The 15,221-nt window shown below is 59.5% G+C and overlaps 1 protein-coding gene across 1 annotated transcript; it reads left to right on the top strand.

Annotated features, from left to right (window-relative positions):
• Positions 1 to 402: 402 nt before the first annotated feature.
• Positions 403 to 861, top strand: LOC146872795 (uncharacterized). Its single transcript, XM_085658848.1, has one exon. The coding sequence runs from the start codon at positions 403 to 405 to the stop codon at positions 859 to 861; it is 459 nt and encodes a 152-aa protein (XP_085514974.1).
• Positions 862 to 15,221: the final 14,360 nt, after the last annotated feature.

Below are 15,221 nucleotides of genomic sequence, written 5' to 3'. Positions count from 1 at the left end.
TGCCTTTTTAAAACAGTTTCTGCCTTCTGCAGACGCAGGAATGTCTCACCTCCTAAGATTTGCCTTAGAGGGGTTCGCGTAGAGGTCAGAACCAGTGTGAAATACCTGGGCATTGTGGTAGACTCAAAAATGTCGTTCAGGTCCCACTTTGAGGCCGTAATTCCTAAAGCCGAGGGTATCCTTCGGTACCTCGGAAGGCTCCTTCCGAACCTTCACGGACCGGGCGAGAGGAAGCGGCGCCTCTATAGCGGCGTGATCCACTCGGTGCTCCTATATGGGGCACCGGTGTGGTGGCGCGCCATTGTGGAGGATACGCGAATCGGGCGGGCTGTGCGGAGCCTCCAAAGGAAGGTGGCGATCCGGGTGTGTTGTGCCTATAGGACGATCTCCTTCCATGCGGCTATGATGATCGCGGGGATTATTCCTCTCGGTCATTTAGCACCCCAGCTAGCGGAAACGTATGCGGCCGTTAGAGGCGCGGAGGAACCTGTTTCTCCGCGCGCTAAGGCTGTATTGGGTGCTCTTGCCAGAAGGAGGGCAATAGAGGCATGGAAGGCTGAGGAACTAGAGTTCATCGGGTCCCCAGAGGCAACGGGAGTGCGCACGAGGGCGGCCATTGCCGAATGGTTGGCTGAGTGGATTGGAAGGCCGTTCTCTATCGGAACGACATTTCATACCACGCAGCTGATGACCGGTCATGGATGTTTCTCGGCGTATTTATATGGAATAAGGAAAATCCCCTCCCCACGTTGTTTTCACTGCGAGGGGAGTGAGGATACGGCGGAACACACCCTGATCGACTGCCCGGCGTGGATGGATGCCAGGAATGAATTGATCGCCGCGATGGGGGAGGTCAGCTAACCCTTCCCGAGATAGTCAGGGTTTCCCTGACTGTCCCGGGAGGATGGGCGGCCTTTCGGACCTTCGCTGGACGGGTTATGCGCGCAAAGGAGGACGCTGAAAGGCGCAGGGAACGGTTGCGTGCAGATGATGGATGTGTGAATGAGCGTGTGGGTTCGTACGCGGATGGGAGCGCGAACGATTGGCCGCATAGGAGAGTGATTCCAGTGCGGCCACCTCGGGCAAGGCTCCGAGCAGCTCAGGCGGCGCCTGGCTCAAGCGTCGCTCCTTTATAGTCGGTAGTTCGTATAAACGAAGATGAGTGGGCCTGGTCAGAGCACCATGGGGTGGAAATCGGGCCAATATGTATATAGTCAGGGAGTATTTTGCGTCTCCAGGAGCTCGTTGGCTCCTGTCGAGTGCGCTATAGTGGTGTGAATGTGGATGTATGGATGAATGAGAGCAAGGCGAATACCGGCCTGGCTCACCGAGAAGGGGTGGTGGGTGAATTTGTAATACGCATATGTGTAATCCCGCCCACCACCTTGTTTTCTCAGCGCGTTAGTTATAAGAATCGGGAGGTTTTTTAGTCGGTAGGCGACCCGTTCCTGGGAGCATTCCCAGGCGGGCTGAATCCGACACTCCTCTGAGTACCGGGCTCAGAGGGCCTATGAAGGTTTTTCCTCCTGACGAAACAAAAAAAAAAAAAGGGTTGCCTCAGGGTTGCGTCAGGGTTGCGTCAGGGTTCCCCCTGTGGGTAGGGGGTTAGAATACTCCCACATTATTCCCTGCTTGTCGTATGAGGCGACTAAAAGGGATTGTATGAATGATGTATGAATGTTCTCGTATGGCTATTCCTATCTTTACTCCTCTATCACTCTCTTTTCTACTCTTTGCTCTCTATTGCTTCCTTCCGTTCCTTTCCTTTCCCTTGGGGAGCCTGGCTCCCTTGTATTAAAATAAAAATATGATGAGTACGACGAATGGGATAAGCGGGCATGGGAGGGATACCCATGCCACGGCGGTGTCAGGTGGTGGTAGGGCAGGCCACCCGCCGTCGTCAACCAACGACTGCCAGGAGTTTGGGGTAGGCAACCTGGCCCCAGCTCTGGATAATGCGTCAGGAAGTGCATCGCAGGTAGGCGACCTGGCCTGCGGTGTGTCTAATGCGTCAGGAAGAGCAGGTAGGGATGAGGGCCACCTGGAGGAGTGGCAGAAGGCTGCTAGGGCGGCTGAAGGCATGCGTTTTGCCGGACTCACCATCAAACGGGAGACGCGGAAGGCGAAGCGTGCGAGGCCCGTAGTGTACTCGTCCGAGGAGGATGAGTCGGTGTTAGACTGGCCCGTGCTGGGGGAAGGAGGACGAGCGGAGACCCCTGCCTTGTCTCAGGTGGAGACTGGTAGGGTGATCGACACGCTAAAGGAGGCCTCCATCGATGCCGAAAGAGCTAGGCTGAGATGCCGGAACCTCAAAGGAGACATCTCCGGGGTAATGAAAAGGACCCATAGAATAACTATGGAGGGACTCAAGACCCTGAGAGTAAGGCTCCAAAACCGTGAAGATGATCCTCCGTCGGCGAAGGAAACAATTGCGCAGCTGAAGGCTGAACTGAAAGCCATGGAGCTGCGCAACAAGGAAGTGTCAGAGGAGAACACCTGCCTCAAAAGGGTAATCAAGAGGATGGAAACTCCCTTGGTTACCAAAACGAAGGATAGGACCCCGGACGCAAGGCATTCAGACGGGTCGGTGAAGGCACTGGCGGAGGCTGTCCGCAGTGTGCAGCAACAGCTGCAGCAAGTACAGCAGCAACAACAGCAACAACTGCAGCAAGTACTGCAACAGCTACACCAACAGCCGCAGCGGCAACAGCAGCAGCGTCAGCCGCAGCCGCAGAGACAACAGCAGCAGCAGCAACAACAACGGCAGCAGACGCTGAGTGGAGCAGCGACTGGGGCTGGTGGACCGCACAGGGGCCCCACACTCCGTGCTGAGTCCACTAGACCTCCTGCGAAGCAGGTAAGTGTAGGTAAGGCACTAACCCCGCAGGATGATTTTGTCCAGGTACTTGGCCGTAAGAGGAGGAGGGTCCAGAGGAGAGAAGCTAATGTACTCTCCCTGGCTGCATCAAGGGATGTAGTCAACGACGCTCAACCCTTGCTGGTACAGGCGCCCTCCAAGAAGAAAAGGAAGGGGAGAAACCGTGCGCAACGACGGAGGAGGAAGTTGCAAAGGGAAAGAGAAGTCGCTGCAATTTCCCTATCCTGTACCGAGGAGACGACGTACAGGGATGCACTTATGCGGGCCACGGAAGGAATCAACCTGAAGGACCTGGGAATTGGCACCATGTCCTGCAGGAGAGGACTTACAGGTGCCTTTATATGGCAGGTACGAGGCAAAGGGGCAAATGCGAAGGCCGACCGGGTGGCGGAGGCCTTGAGGAATGCTGTCCCAGGGGCAAAAATCACCCGCCCCCTTCGTACGAGCACCATGAGGCTGGTGGGATTGGACGCGTACGCCAATGGTACCGTCATAAGGAACGCACTTTTGGAGGTGCGATCTGGAACGGACCCCAACCTCATTAAGGTCGGAGAGATCAGGATTGGCAGGGGCAGACTTGGTGAGGCCACTGTCACGGCTCCGATGCCTGTTATCAGAGCGGCCCTGGAAAGGGGCAGAATAGACGTGGGACTCACAAAGGTGAGAGTGCACGAACTCAGGCAGCGGCCCCTCACATGCCACCGGTGCCTTGCGCGAGGACATGTCGTGGCAACGTGCCCGGCCACAAAGTCTAGGACAGACTTGTGCTACATCTGTGGGAAGCCGGGCCACGTGGCCAAAGCATGTACGGACAAGGTGGCGTGCCCGGTTTGCACAGATGCTGGCCGGAAACAGACTAACCATCGAGCCGGTTCCTGGGAGTGCCCGGTTGTGCCTCCCAAGAAATGGGTGGACAAGGTGTTCGTGAGGGCACCAAATGGTGGTTCGGAGACAATGACAAACAGGAGAAGTGTAGTGACAGGGAAAGAGACCCATAGAGGAATGTCACAGGAAGACATGGAGGTGGAACAAGGGGTACCGAGCACCTCAATAGTGGTAGAAACAGCGGAGAGTCCATAGACAATGTTCTCTGCTGTTCTACAAACCAACACAAACCACGCGCGCCGTGCACAGGACTTGCTGGCACAGCGCATGCGCGAGGACAGAGTAGAGCTGGCGATCATTGCGGAACCATGGTGGGTTCCTCCGGGGGATGAGAGGTGGTTCTCATCCCTAGGAGGGACCTCACTCTCCGCGGTGCTTGTGGGCGAAAGTAGAAGACCCTGTAGCCTTGTGCGTAGGGGCCTTTTCTATGTAGCCGTTAAATGGGGGGACTCGCTGGTAGTCTCGGTTTACTTTCCTCCCAGCGAGAACATAATTATGTTTAGTAGACTCCTTAATGAGCTTGAGGAGCTTTTAGAAGCATTTCCCGCTCTCCCAGCGCTGGTGGCTGGCGACTTTAATGCCCGGTCCAGCAGATGGGACCCAGAAGGCAGGAGTAACCGGAGAGGTGAGTTGCTCTGTGCCTGGGCCAATAGATTGGATCTGGGTTTGCTGAACCGGGTTGGCTGTCCTACGTGCGTTCGACCACAGGGGTCGAGCGTCATAGATCTAACGTGGGGCACGTCGGCGGCTGGCGTCCGCCTCTCGGACTGGAGAGTGGATGAGGTTGAGTCCCTGTCGGACCACCTACATATTAGATATAATTATAGGCACGAAGCTACAGGGGTCCGAAACTCTTGCCCACAGGAGAAAAAGTTTCCTCGCTGGAAGATTAACTCCCTGGATGAGGACTACTTGGCGGCGGCCCTCATCTCGGGGGAGTGGACGGGTGGAATTGGATGCGGGAGAAGTGCGATCGGTGCGGACTGTGTGGACAAGATGGTGAAGTGGGCACAGTCTACACTGAAACAGGCGTGCGACACGGCCATGTCCCGGGTAAGGGGACAAACCCGTGGTAGAAGAAGTACTTACTGGTGGTCGGACGAACTAGCGAACCTTAGGGCCGTTGCGACGACCACAGTAAGGAAACTTTCCAGGGCCAGGAAGAAAAAGAAGAACGGCGATGAAATAGTGCGGTGCCTGGACGCTCGAAGGGACGCAAGGAGGGCACTGTCTAGGGCTATTAAAGTGGCCAAGAGGAACTCATGGAGGGACCTGCTGGACTCCATAGAGGAGGATCCATGGGGAAGACCCTACAAACTGGTCTTGGGGAAACTAAGGCCATATGCCCCACCAGTAACCGAAACCATGGAGGAGGAGGTACTGGAAAAAATCCTCTGTGAGTTGTTCCCAGGAGGACCGGGAGTTGAAGAGCCGCAGGAACCTACGCTATCGGAGGTAACTATCTCTGAAGAGGAGGTCTTGGCTGCTGCCCGGAAAAAAGGAAGAGGAAGAAAGGCTCCTGGACTGGATGGAATACCGGGTGTGGTTGTGCGTGCTGCGTCGATACACTGTGGGAAAGGGTTGGCGCAGTGCTTTTCTGCATGCCTTAGCACAGGAAAGTTCCCAACAGCGTGGAAGATAGCGAGGCTCGTCCTTATCAAAAAGAAAAGGGACGCGCCCCCGGACTCATCGGGATCATATAGACCCATATGCGTGATTGGCGAACTGGGGAAACTATTCGAGCGGATAGTCGTTGGCCGGATCAACAACTATCTAGAGGAGACTCGTACCCTGTCGTCATCACAATATGGGTTTAGGCCGGGAAGATCCACTGTGGATGCCGTCCTCGATGTTAAAAACTTCGTGGAGGCATCGACGCGGATCGGGAAGGTGGTTATCCTGGTGAGTCTGGATATCTCGAACGCCTTCAATTCCTTGCCGTGGACTGTGATCGTTAGGGCTATGGAGCGTGGAAAATTTCCACGTTACATAGTGGACATCATAAAGAGTTACCTGGACAAACGCGCCATAGCATACACGAACAAGTATGGACGCGTCGTGAAAAGACAGGTGTATTGTGGGGTCCCACAGGGATCCGTTTTGGGCCCTACGTTGTGGAACATTGCCTATGACAGTGTCCTCCGAATCCCGATGCCAGGTGGCTCCCGTGTCGTCTGCTATGCGGACGACACGGCCCTCCTGTCATCGGGATGGGACCTGTCGCAGGCCATCGTGAACGCCGAGCAGGACCTGGAAGTCCTGGTAAGGGAGATCGAGGGATTGGGCCTTAAAGTGGCGCCACAAAAGACGGAGGCCATGGCCTTCCCTGCCTCTGCCTTCTGCAGACGCAGGAATGTCTCACCCCCTAAGATTTGCCTTAGAGGGGTTCGCGTAGAGGTCAGAACCAGTGTGAAATACCTGGGCATTGTCGTAGACTCAAAAATGTCGTTCAGGCCCCACTTTGAGGCCGTAATTCCAAAAGCCGAGGGTATCCTTCGGCACCTTGGAAGGCTCCTTCCGAACCTTCACGGACCGGGCGAGAGGAAGCGGCGCCTCTATAGCGGCGTGATCCACTCGGTGCTCCTATATGGGGCACCGGTGTGGTGGCGCGCCATTGTGGAGGATACGCGAATCGGGCGGGCTGTGCGGAGCCTCCAAAGGAAGGTGGCGATCCGGGTGTGTTGTGCCTATAGGACGATCTCCTTCCATGCGGCTATGATGATCGCGGGGATTATTCCTCTCGGTCATTTGGCACCCCAGCTGGCGGAGACGTATGCGGCCGTTAGAGGCGCGGAGGAACCTGTTTCTCCGCGCGCTAAGGCTGTATTGGGTGCTCTTGCCAGAAGGAGGGCAATAGAGGCATGGAAGGCTGAGGAACTAGAGTTCATCGGGTCCCCAGAGGCAACGGGAGTGCGCACGAGGGCGGCCATTGCCGAATGGTTGGCTGAGTGGATTGGAAGGCCGTTCTCTATCGGAACGACATTTCATACCACGCAGCTGATGACCGGTCATGGATGTTTCTCGGCGTATTTATATGGAATAAGGAAAATCCCCTCCCCACGTTGTTTTCACTGCGAGGGGAGTGAGGATACGGCGGAACACACCCTGATCGACTGCCCGGCGTGGATGGATGCCAGGAATGAATTGATCGCCGCGATGGGGGAGGTCAGCTAACCCTTCCCGAGATAGTCAGGGTTTCCCTGACTGTCCCGGGAGGATGGGCGGCCTTTCGGACCTTCGCTGGACGGGTTATGCGCGCAAAGGAGGACGCTGAAAGGCGCAGGGAACGGTTGCGTGCAGATGATGGATGTGTGAATGAGCGTGTGGGTTCGTACGCGGATGGGAGCGCGAACGATTGGCCGCATAGGAGAGTGATTCCAGTGCGGCCACCTCGGGCAAGGCTCCGAGCAGCTCAGGCGGCGCCTGGCTCAAGCGTCGCTCCTTTATAGTCGGTAGTTCGTATAAACGAAGGTGAGTGGGCCCGGTCAGAGCACCATGGGGTGGAAATCGGGCCAATATGTATATAGTCAGGGAGTATTTTGCGTCTCCAGGAGCTCGTTGGCCCCTGTCGAGTGCGCTATAGTGGTGTGAATGTGGATGTATGGATGAATGAGAGCAAGGCGAATACCGGCCTGGCTCACCGAGAAGGGGTGGTGGGTGAATTTGTAATACGCATATGTGTAATCCCGCCCACCACCTTGTTTTCTCAGCGCGTTAGTTATAAGAATCGGGAGGTTTTTTAGTCGGTAGGCGACCCGTTCCTGGGAGCATTCCCAGGCGGGCTGAATCCGACACTCCTCTGAGTACCGGGCTCAGAGGGCCTATGAAGGTTTTTCCTCCTGACGAAACAAAAAAAAAAAAAAAAAAAAAAAAAAAAAAAAAAAAAAAAAAAAAAAGGGTTGCGTCAGGGTTGCGTCAGGGTTGCGTCAGGGTTGCGTCAGGGTTGCGTCAGGGTTGCGTCAGGGTTGCGTCAGGGTTGCGTCAGGGTTGCGTCAGGGTTGCGTCAGGGTTGCGTCAGGGTTGCGTCAGGGTTGCGTCAGGGTTGCGTCAGGGTTGCGTCAGGGTTGCGTCAGGGTTGCGTCAGGGTTGCGTCAGGGTTGCGTCAGGGTTGCGTCAGGGTTGCGTCAGGGTTGCGTCAGGGTTGCGTCAGGGTTGCGTCAGGGTTGCGTCAGGGTTGCGTCAGGGTTGCGTCAGGGTTGCGTCAGGGTTGCGTCAGGGTTGCGTCAGGGTTGCGTCAGGGTTGCGTCAGGGTTGCGTCAGGGTTGCGTCAGGGTTGCGTCAGGGTTGCGTCAGGGTTGCGTCAGGGTTGCGTCAGGGTTGCGTCAGGGTTGCGTCAGGGTTGCGTCAGGGTTGCGTCAGGGTTGCGTCAGGGTTGCGTCAGGGTTGCGTCAGGGTTGCGTCAGGGTTGCGTCAGGGTTGCGTCAGGGTTGCGTCAGGGTTGCGTCAGGGTTGCGTCAGGGTTGCGTCAGGGTTGCGTCAGGGTTGCGTCAGGGTTGCGTCAGGGTTGCGTCAGGGTTGCGTCAGGGTTGCGTCAGGGTTGCGTCAGGGTTGCGTCAGGGTTGCGTCAGGGTTGCGTCAGGGTTGCGTCAGGGTTGCGTCAGGGTTGCGTCAGGGTTGCGTCAGGGTTGCGTCAGGGTTGCGTCAGGGTTGCGTCAGGGTTGCGTCAGGGTTGCGTCAGGGTTGCGTCAGGGTTGCGTCAGGGTTGCGTCAGGGTTGCGTCAGGGTTGCGTCAGGGTTGCGTCAGGGTTGCGTCAGGGTTGCGTCAGGGTTGCGTCAGGGTTGCGTCAGGGTTGCGTCAGGGTTGCGTCAGGGTTGCGTCAGGGTTGCGTCAGGGTTGCGTCAGGGTTGCGTCAGGGTTGCGTCAGGGTTGCGTCAGGGTTGCGTCAGGGTTGCGTCAGGGTTGCGTCAGGGTTGCGTCAGGGTTGCGTCAGGGTTGCGTCAGGGTTGCGTCAGGGTTGCGTCAGGGTTGCGTCAGGGTTGCGTCAGGGTTGCGTCAGGGTTGCGTCAGGGTTGCGTCAGGGTTGCGTCAGGGTTGCGTCAGGGTTGCGTCAGGGTTGCGTCAGGGTTGCGTCAGGGTTGCGTCAGGGTTGCGTCAGGGTTGCGTCAGGGTTGCGTCAGGGTTGCGTCAGGGTTGCGTCAGGGTTGCGTCAGGGTTGCGTCAGGGTTGCGTCAGGGTTGCGTCAGGGTTGCGTCAGGGTTGCGTCAGGGTTGCGTCAGGGTTGCGTCAGGGTTGCGTCAGGGTTGCGTCAGGGTTGCGTCAGGGTTGCGTCAGGGTTGCGTCAGGGTTGCGTCAGGGTTGCGTCAGGGTTGCGTCAGGGTTGCGTCAGGGTTGCGTCAGGGTTGCGTCAGGGTTGCGTCAGGGTTGCGTCAGGGTTGCGTCAGGGTTGCGTCAGGGTTGCGTCAGGGTTGCGTCAGGGTTGCGTCAGGGTTGCGTCAGGGTTGCGTCAGGGTTGCGTCAGGGTTGCGTCAGGGTTGCGTCAGGGTTGCGTCAGGGTTGCGTCAGGGTTGCGTCAGGGTTGCGTCAGGGTTGCGTCAGGGTTGCGTCAGGGTTGCGTCAGGGTTGCGTCAGGGTTGCGTCAGGGTTGCGTCAGGGTTGCGTCAGGGTTGCGTCAGGGTTGCGTCAGGGTTGCGTCAGGGTTGCGTCAGGGTTGCGTCAGGGTTGCGTCAGGGTTGCGTCAGGGTTGCGTCAGGGTTGCGTCAGGGTTGCGTCAGGGTTGCGTCAGGGTTGCGTCAGGGTTGCGTCAGGGTTGCGTCAGGGTTGCGTCAGGGTTGCGTCAGGGTTGCGTCAGGGTTGCGTCAGGGTTGCGTCAGGGTTGCGTCAGGGTTGCGTCAGGGTTGCGTCAGGGTTGCGTCAGGGTTGCGTCAGGGTTGCGTCAGGGTTGCGTCAGGGTTGCGTCAGGGTTGCGTCAGGGTTGCGTCAGGGTTGCGTCAGGGTTGCGTCAGGGTTGCGTCAGGGTTGCGTCAGGGTTGCGTCAGGGTTGCGTCAGGGTTGCGTCAGGGTTGCGTCAGGGTTGCGTCAGGGTTGCGTCAGGGTTGCGTCAGGGTTGCGTCAGGGTTGCGTCAGGGTTGCGTCAGGGTTGCGTCAGGGTTGCGTCAGGGTTGCGTCAGGGTTGCGTCAGGGTTGCGTCAGGGTTGCGTCAGGGTTGCGTCAGGGTTGCGTCAGGGTTGCGTCAGGGTTGCGTCAGGGTTGCGTCAGGGTTGCGTCAGGGTTGCGTCAGGGTTGCGTCAGGGTTGCGTCAGGGTTGCGTCAGGGTTGCGTCAGGGTTGCGTCAGGGTTGCGTCAGGGTTGCGTCAGGGTTGCGTCAGGGTTGCGTCAGGGTTGCGTCAGGGTTGCGTCAGGGTTGCGTCAGGGTTGCGTCAGGGTTGCGTCAGGGTTGCGTCAGGGTTGCGTCAGGGTTGCGTCAGGGTTGCGTCAGGGTTGCGTCAGGGTTGCGTCAGGGTTGCGTCAGGGTTGCGTCAGGGTTGCGTCAGGGTTGCGTCAGGGTTGCGTCAGGGTTGCGTCAGGGTTGCGTCAGGGTTGCGTCAGGGTTGCGTCAGGGTTGCGTCAGGGTTGCGTCAGGGTTGCGTCAGGGTTGCGTCAGGGTTGCGTCAGGGTTGCGTCAGGGTTGCGTCAGGGTTGCGTCAGGGTTGCGTCAGGGTTGCGTCAGGGTTGCGTCAGGGTTGCGTCAGGGTTGCGTCAGGGTTGCGTCAGGGTTGCGTCAGGGTTGCGTCAGGGTTGCGTCAGGGTTGCGTCAGGGTTGCGTCAGGGTTGCGTCAGGGTTGCGTCAGGGTTGCGTCAGGGTTGCGTCAGGGTTGCGTCAGGGTTGCGTCAGGGTTGCGTCAGGGTTGCGTCAGGGTTGCGTCAGGGTTGCGTCAGGGTTGCGTCAGGGTTGCGTCAGGGTTGCGTCAGGGTTGCGTCAGGGTTGCGTCAGGGTTGCGTCAGGGTTGCGTCAGGGTTGCGTCAGGGTTGCGTCAGGGTTGCGTCAGGGTTGCGTCAGGGTTGCGTCAGGGTTGCGTCAGGGTTGCGTCAGGGTTGCGTCAGGGTTGCGTCAGGGTTGCGTCAGGGTTGCGTCAGGGTTGCGTCAGGGTTGCGTCAGGGTTGCGTCAGGGTTGCGTCAGGGTTGCGTCAGGGTTGCGTCAGGGTTGCGTCAGGGTTGCGTCAGGGTTGCGTCAGGGTTGCGTCAGGGTTGCGTCAGGGTTGCGTCAGGGTTGCCTGACGCAACCCTGACCCAACCCTGACGCAACCCTGACGCAACCCTGACGCAACCCTGACGCAACCCTGACGCAACCCTGACGCAACCCTGACGCAACCCTGACGCAACCCTGACGCAACCCTGACGCAACCCTGACGCAACCCTGACGCAACCCTGACGCAACCCTGACGCAACCCTGACGCAACCCTGACGCAACCCTGACGCACCCTGACGCAACCCTGACGCAACCCTGACGCAACCCTGACGCAACCCTGACGCAACCCTGACGCAACCCTGACGCAACCCTGACGCAACCCTGACGCAACCCTGACGCAACCCTGACGCAACCCTGACGCAACCCTGACGCAACCCTGACGCAACCCTGACGCAACCCCTGACGCAACCCTGACGCAACCCTGACGCAACCCTGACGCAACCCTGACGCAACCCTGACGCAACCCTGACGCAACCCTGACGCAACCCTGACGCAACCCTGACGCAACCCTGACGCAACCCTGACGCAACCCTGACGCAACCCTGACGCAACCCTGACGCAACCCTGACGCAACCCTGACGCAACCCTGACGCAACCCTGACGCAACCCTGACGCAACCCTGACGCAACCCTGACGCAACCCTGACGCAACCCTGACGCAACCCTGACGCAACCCTGACGCAACCCTGACGCAACCCTGACGCAACCCTGACGCAACCCTGACGCAACCCTGACGCAACCCTGACGCAACCCTGACGCAACCCTGACGCAACCCCGACGCAACCCTGACGCAACCCTGACGCAACCCTGACGCAACCCTGACGCAACCCTGACGCAACCCTGACGCAACCCTGACGCAACCCTGACGCAACCCTGACGCAACCCTGACGCAACCCTGACGCAACCCTGACGCAACCCTGACGCAACCCTGGCGCAACCCTGACGCAACCCTGACGCAACCCTGACGCAACCCTGCGTCTGACAACCTGCGCAACCCTGACGCAACCCTACAACCTGACGCAACCTGACGCAACCTGACGCAACCTGGCGCAACCCTGACGCAACACAACTGGCTGGCAATGGCGCAACCCTGACGCAACGCTGACGCAACACTGACGCAACCCTGACGCAACCCTGACGCAACCCTGACGCAACCCTGACGCAACCCTGACGCAACCCTGACGCAACCCTGACGCAACCCTGACGCAACCTGACGCAACCCTGACGCAACCCTGACGCAACCCTGACCTGACGCAACCCTGACGCAACCCTGACGCAACCCTGACGCAACCCTGACGCAACCCTGACGCAACCCTGACGCAACCCTGACGCAACCCTGACGCAACCCTGACGCAACCCTGACGCAACCCTGACGCAACCCTGACGCAACCCTGACGCAACCCTGACGCAACCCTGACGCAACCCTGACGCAACCCTGACGCAACCCTGACGCAACCCTGACGCAACCCTGACGCAACCCTGACGCAACCCTGACGCAACCCTGACGCAACCCTGACGCAACCCTGACGCAACCCTGACGCAACCCTGACGCAACCCTGACGCAACCCTGACGCAACCCTGACGCAACCCTGACGCAACCCTGACGCAACCCTGACGCAACCCTGACGCAACCCTGACGCAACCCTGACGCAACCCTGACGCAACCCTGACGCAACCCTGACGCAACCCTGACGCAACCCTGACGCAACCCCTGACGCAACCCTGACGCAACCCTGACGCAGACCCTGACGCAACCCTGACGCAACCCTGACGCAATACTCCTGACGCTGTACCCTGACGCAACCCTGACGCAACCCTGACGCAACCCTGAGCGCAACCCTGACGCAACCCTGACGCAACCCTGACGCAACCCTGGTACGCAACAACCCTGACGCAACCCTGACGCAACCCTTACGCAACTCTGACACAACCCTGACGCAACCCTGACGCAACTCTGCAGCAACATTGACGCAACCCTGACGCAACCCTGACGCAACCCTGACGCAACCCTGACGCAACCCTGACGCAACCCTGACGCAACCCTGACGCAACTCTGACGCAACCCTGACGCAACCCTGACGCAACCCTGACGCAACCCTGACGCAACCCTGACGCAACCCTGACGCAACCCTGACGCAACCCTGACGCAACCCTGACGCAACCCTGACGCAACCCTGACGCAACCCTGACGCAACCCTGACGCAACCCTGACGCAACCCTGACGCACCCCTGACGCAACCCTGCCGCAACCCTGACGCAACCCTGACGCAACCCTGACGCAACCCTGACGCAACCCTGACGCAACCCTGACGCAACCCTGACGCAACCCTGACGCAACCCTGACGCAACCCTGACGCAACCCTGACGCAACCCTGACGCAACCCTGACGCAACCCTGACGCAACCCTGACGCAACCCTGACGCAACCCTGACGCAACCCTGACGCAACCCTGACGCAACCCTGACGCAACCCTGACGCAACCCTGACGCAACCCTGACGCAACCCTGACGCAACCCTGACGCAACCCTGACGCAACCCTGACGCAACCCTGACGCAACCCTGACGCAACCCTGACGCAACCCTGACGCAACCCTGACGCAACCCTGACGCAACCCTGACGCAACCCTGACGCAACCCTGACGCAACCCTGACGCAACCCTGACGCAACCCTGACGCAACCCTGACGCAACCCTGACGCAACCCTGACGCAACCCTGACGCAACCCTGACGCAACCCTGACGCAACCCTGACGCAACCCTGACGCAACCCTGACGCAACCCTGACGCAACCCTGACGCAACCCTGACGCAACCCTGACGCAACCCTGACGCAACCCTGACGCAACCCTGACGCAACCCTGACGCAACCCTGACGCAACCCTGACGCAACCCTGACGCAACCCTGACGCAACCCTGACGCAACCCTGACGCAACCCTGACGCAACCCTGACGCAACCCTGACGCAACCCTGACGCAACCCTGACGCAACCCTGACGCAACCCTGACGCAACCCTGACGCAACCCTGACGCAACCCTGACGCAACCCTGACGCAACCCTGACGCAACCCTGACGCAACCCTGACGCAACCCTGACGCAACCCTGACGCAACCCTGACGCAACCCTGACGCAACCCTGACGCAACCCTGACGCAACCCTGACGCAACCCTGACGCAACCCTGACGCAACCCTGACGCAACCCTGACGCAACCCTGACGCAACCCTGACGCAACCCTGACGCAACCCTGACGCAACCCTGACGCAACCCTGACGCAACCCTGACGCAACCCTGACGCAACCCTGACGCAACCCTGACGCAACCCTGACGCAACCCTGACGCAACCCTGACGCAACCCTGACGCAACCCTGACGCAACCCTGACGCAACCCTGACGCAACCCTGACGCAACCCTGACGCAACCCTGACGCAACCCTGACGCAACCCTGACGCAACCCTGACGCAACCCTTACGCAACCCTGACGCAACCCTGACGCAACCCTGACGCAACCCTGACGCAACCCTGACGCAACCCTGACGCAACCCTGACGCAACCCTGACGCAACCCTGACGCAACCCTGACGCAACCCTGACGCAACCCTGACGCAACCCTGACGCAACCCTGACGCAACCCTGACGCAACCCTGACGCAACCCTGACGCAACCCTGACGCAACCCTGACGCAACCCTGACGCAACCCTGACGCAACCCTGACGCAACCCTGACGCAACCCTGACGCAACCCTGACGCAACCCTGACGCAACCCTGACGCAACCCTGACGCAACCCTGACGCAACCCTGACGCAACCCTGACGCAACCCTGACGCAACCCTGACGCAACCCTGACGCAACCCTGACGCAACCCTGACGCAACCCTGACGCAACCCTGACGCAACCCTGACGCAACCCTGACGCAACCCTGACGCAACCCTGACGCAACCCTGACGCAACCCTGACGCAACCCTGACGCAACCCTGACGCAACCCTGACGCAACCCTGACGCAACCCTGACGCAACCCTGACGCAACCCTGACGCAACCCTGACGCAACCCTGACGCAACCCTGACGCAACCCTGACGCAACCCTGACGCAACCCTGACGCAACCCTGACGCAACCCTGACGCAACCCTGACGCAACCCTGACGCAACCCTGACGCAACCCTGACGCAACCCTGACGCAACCCTGACGCAACCCTGACGCAACCCTGACGCAACCCTGACGCAACCCTGACGCAACCCTGACGCAACCCTGACGCAACCCTGACGCAACCCTGACGCAACCCTGACGCAACCCTGACG

The sequence above is a fragment of the Vespa mandarinia genome, chromosome 8 (assembly GCF_050613455.1).
Source record: "Vespa mandarinia isolate Hongniang chromosome 8, ASM5061345v1, whole genome shotgun sequence".
Taxonomy (NCBI): Eukaryota; Metazoa; Arthropoda; class Insecta; order Hymenoptera; family Vespidae; genus Vespa; species Vespa mandarinia.
The sequence above is the reverse complement of the archived record's forward strand: the minus strand, read 5'-3'. Positions and strand labels throughout refer to the sequence as shown.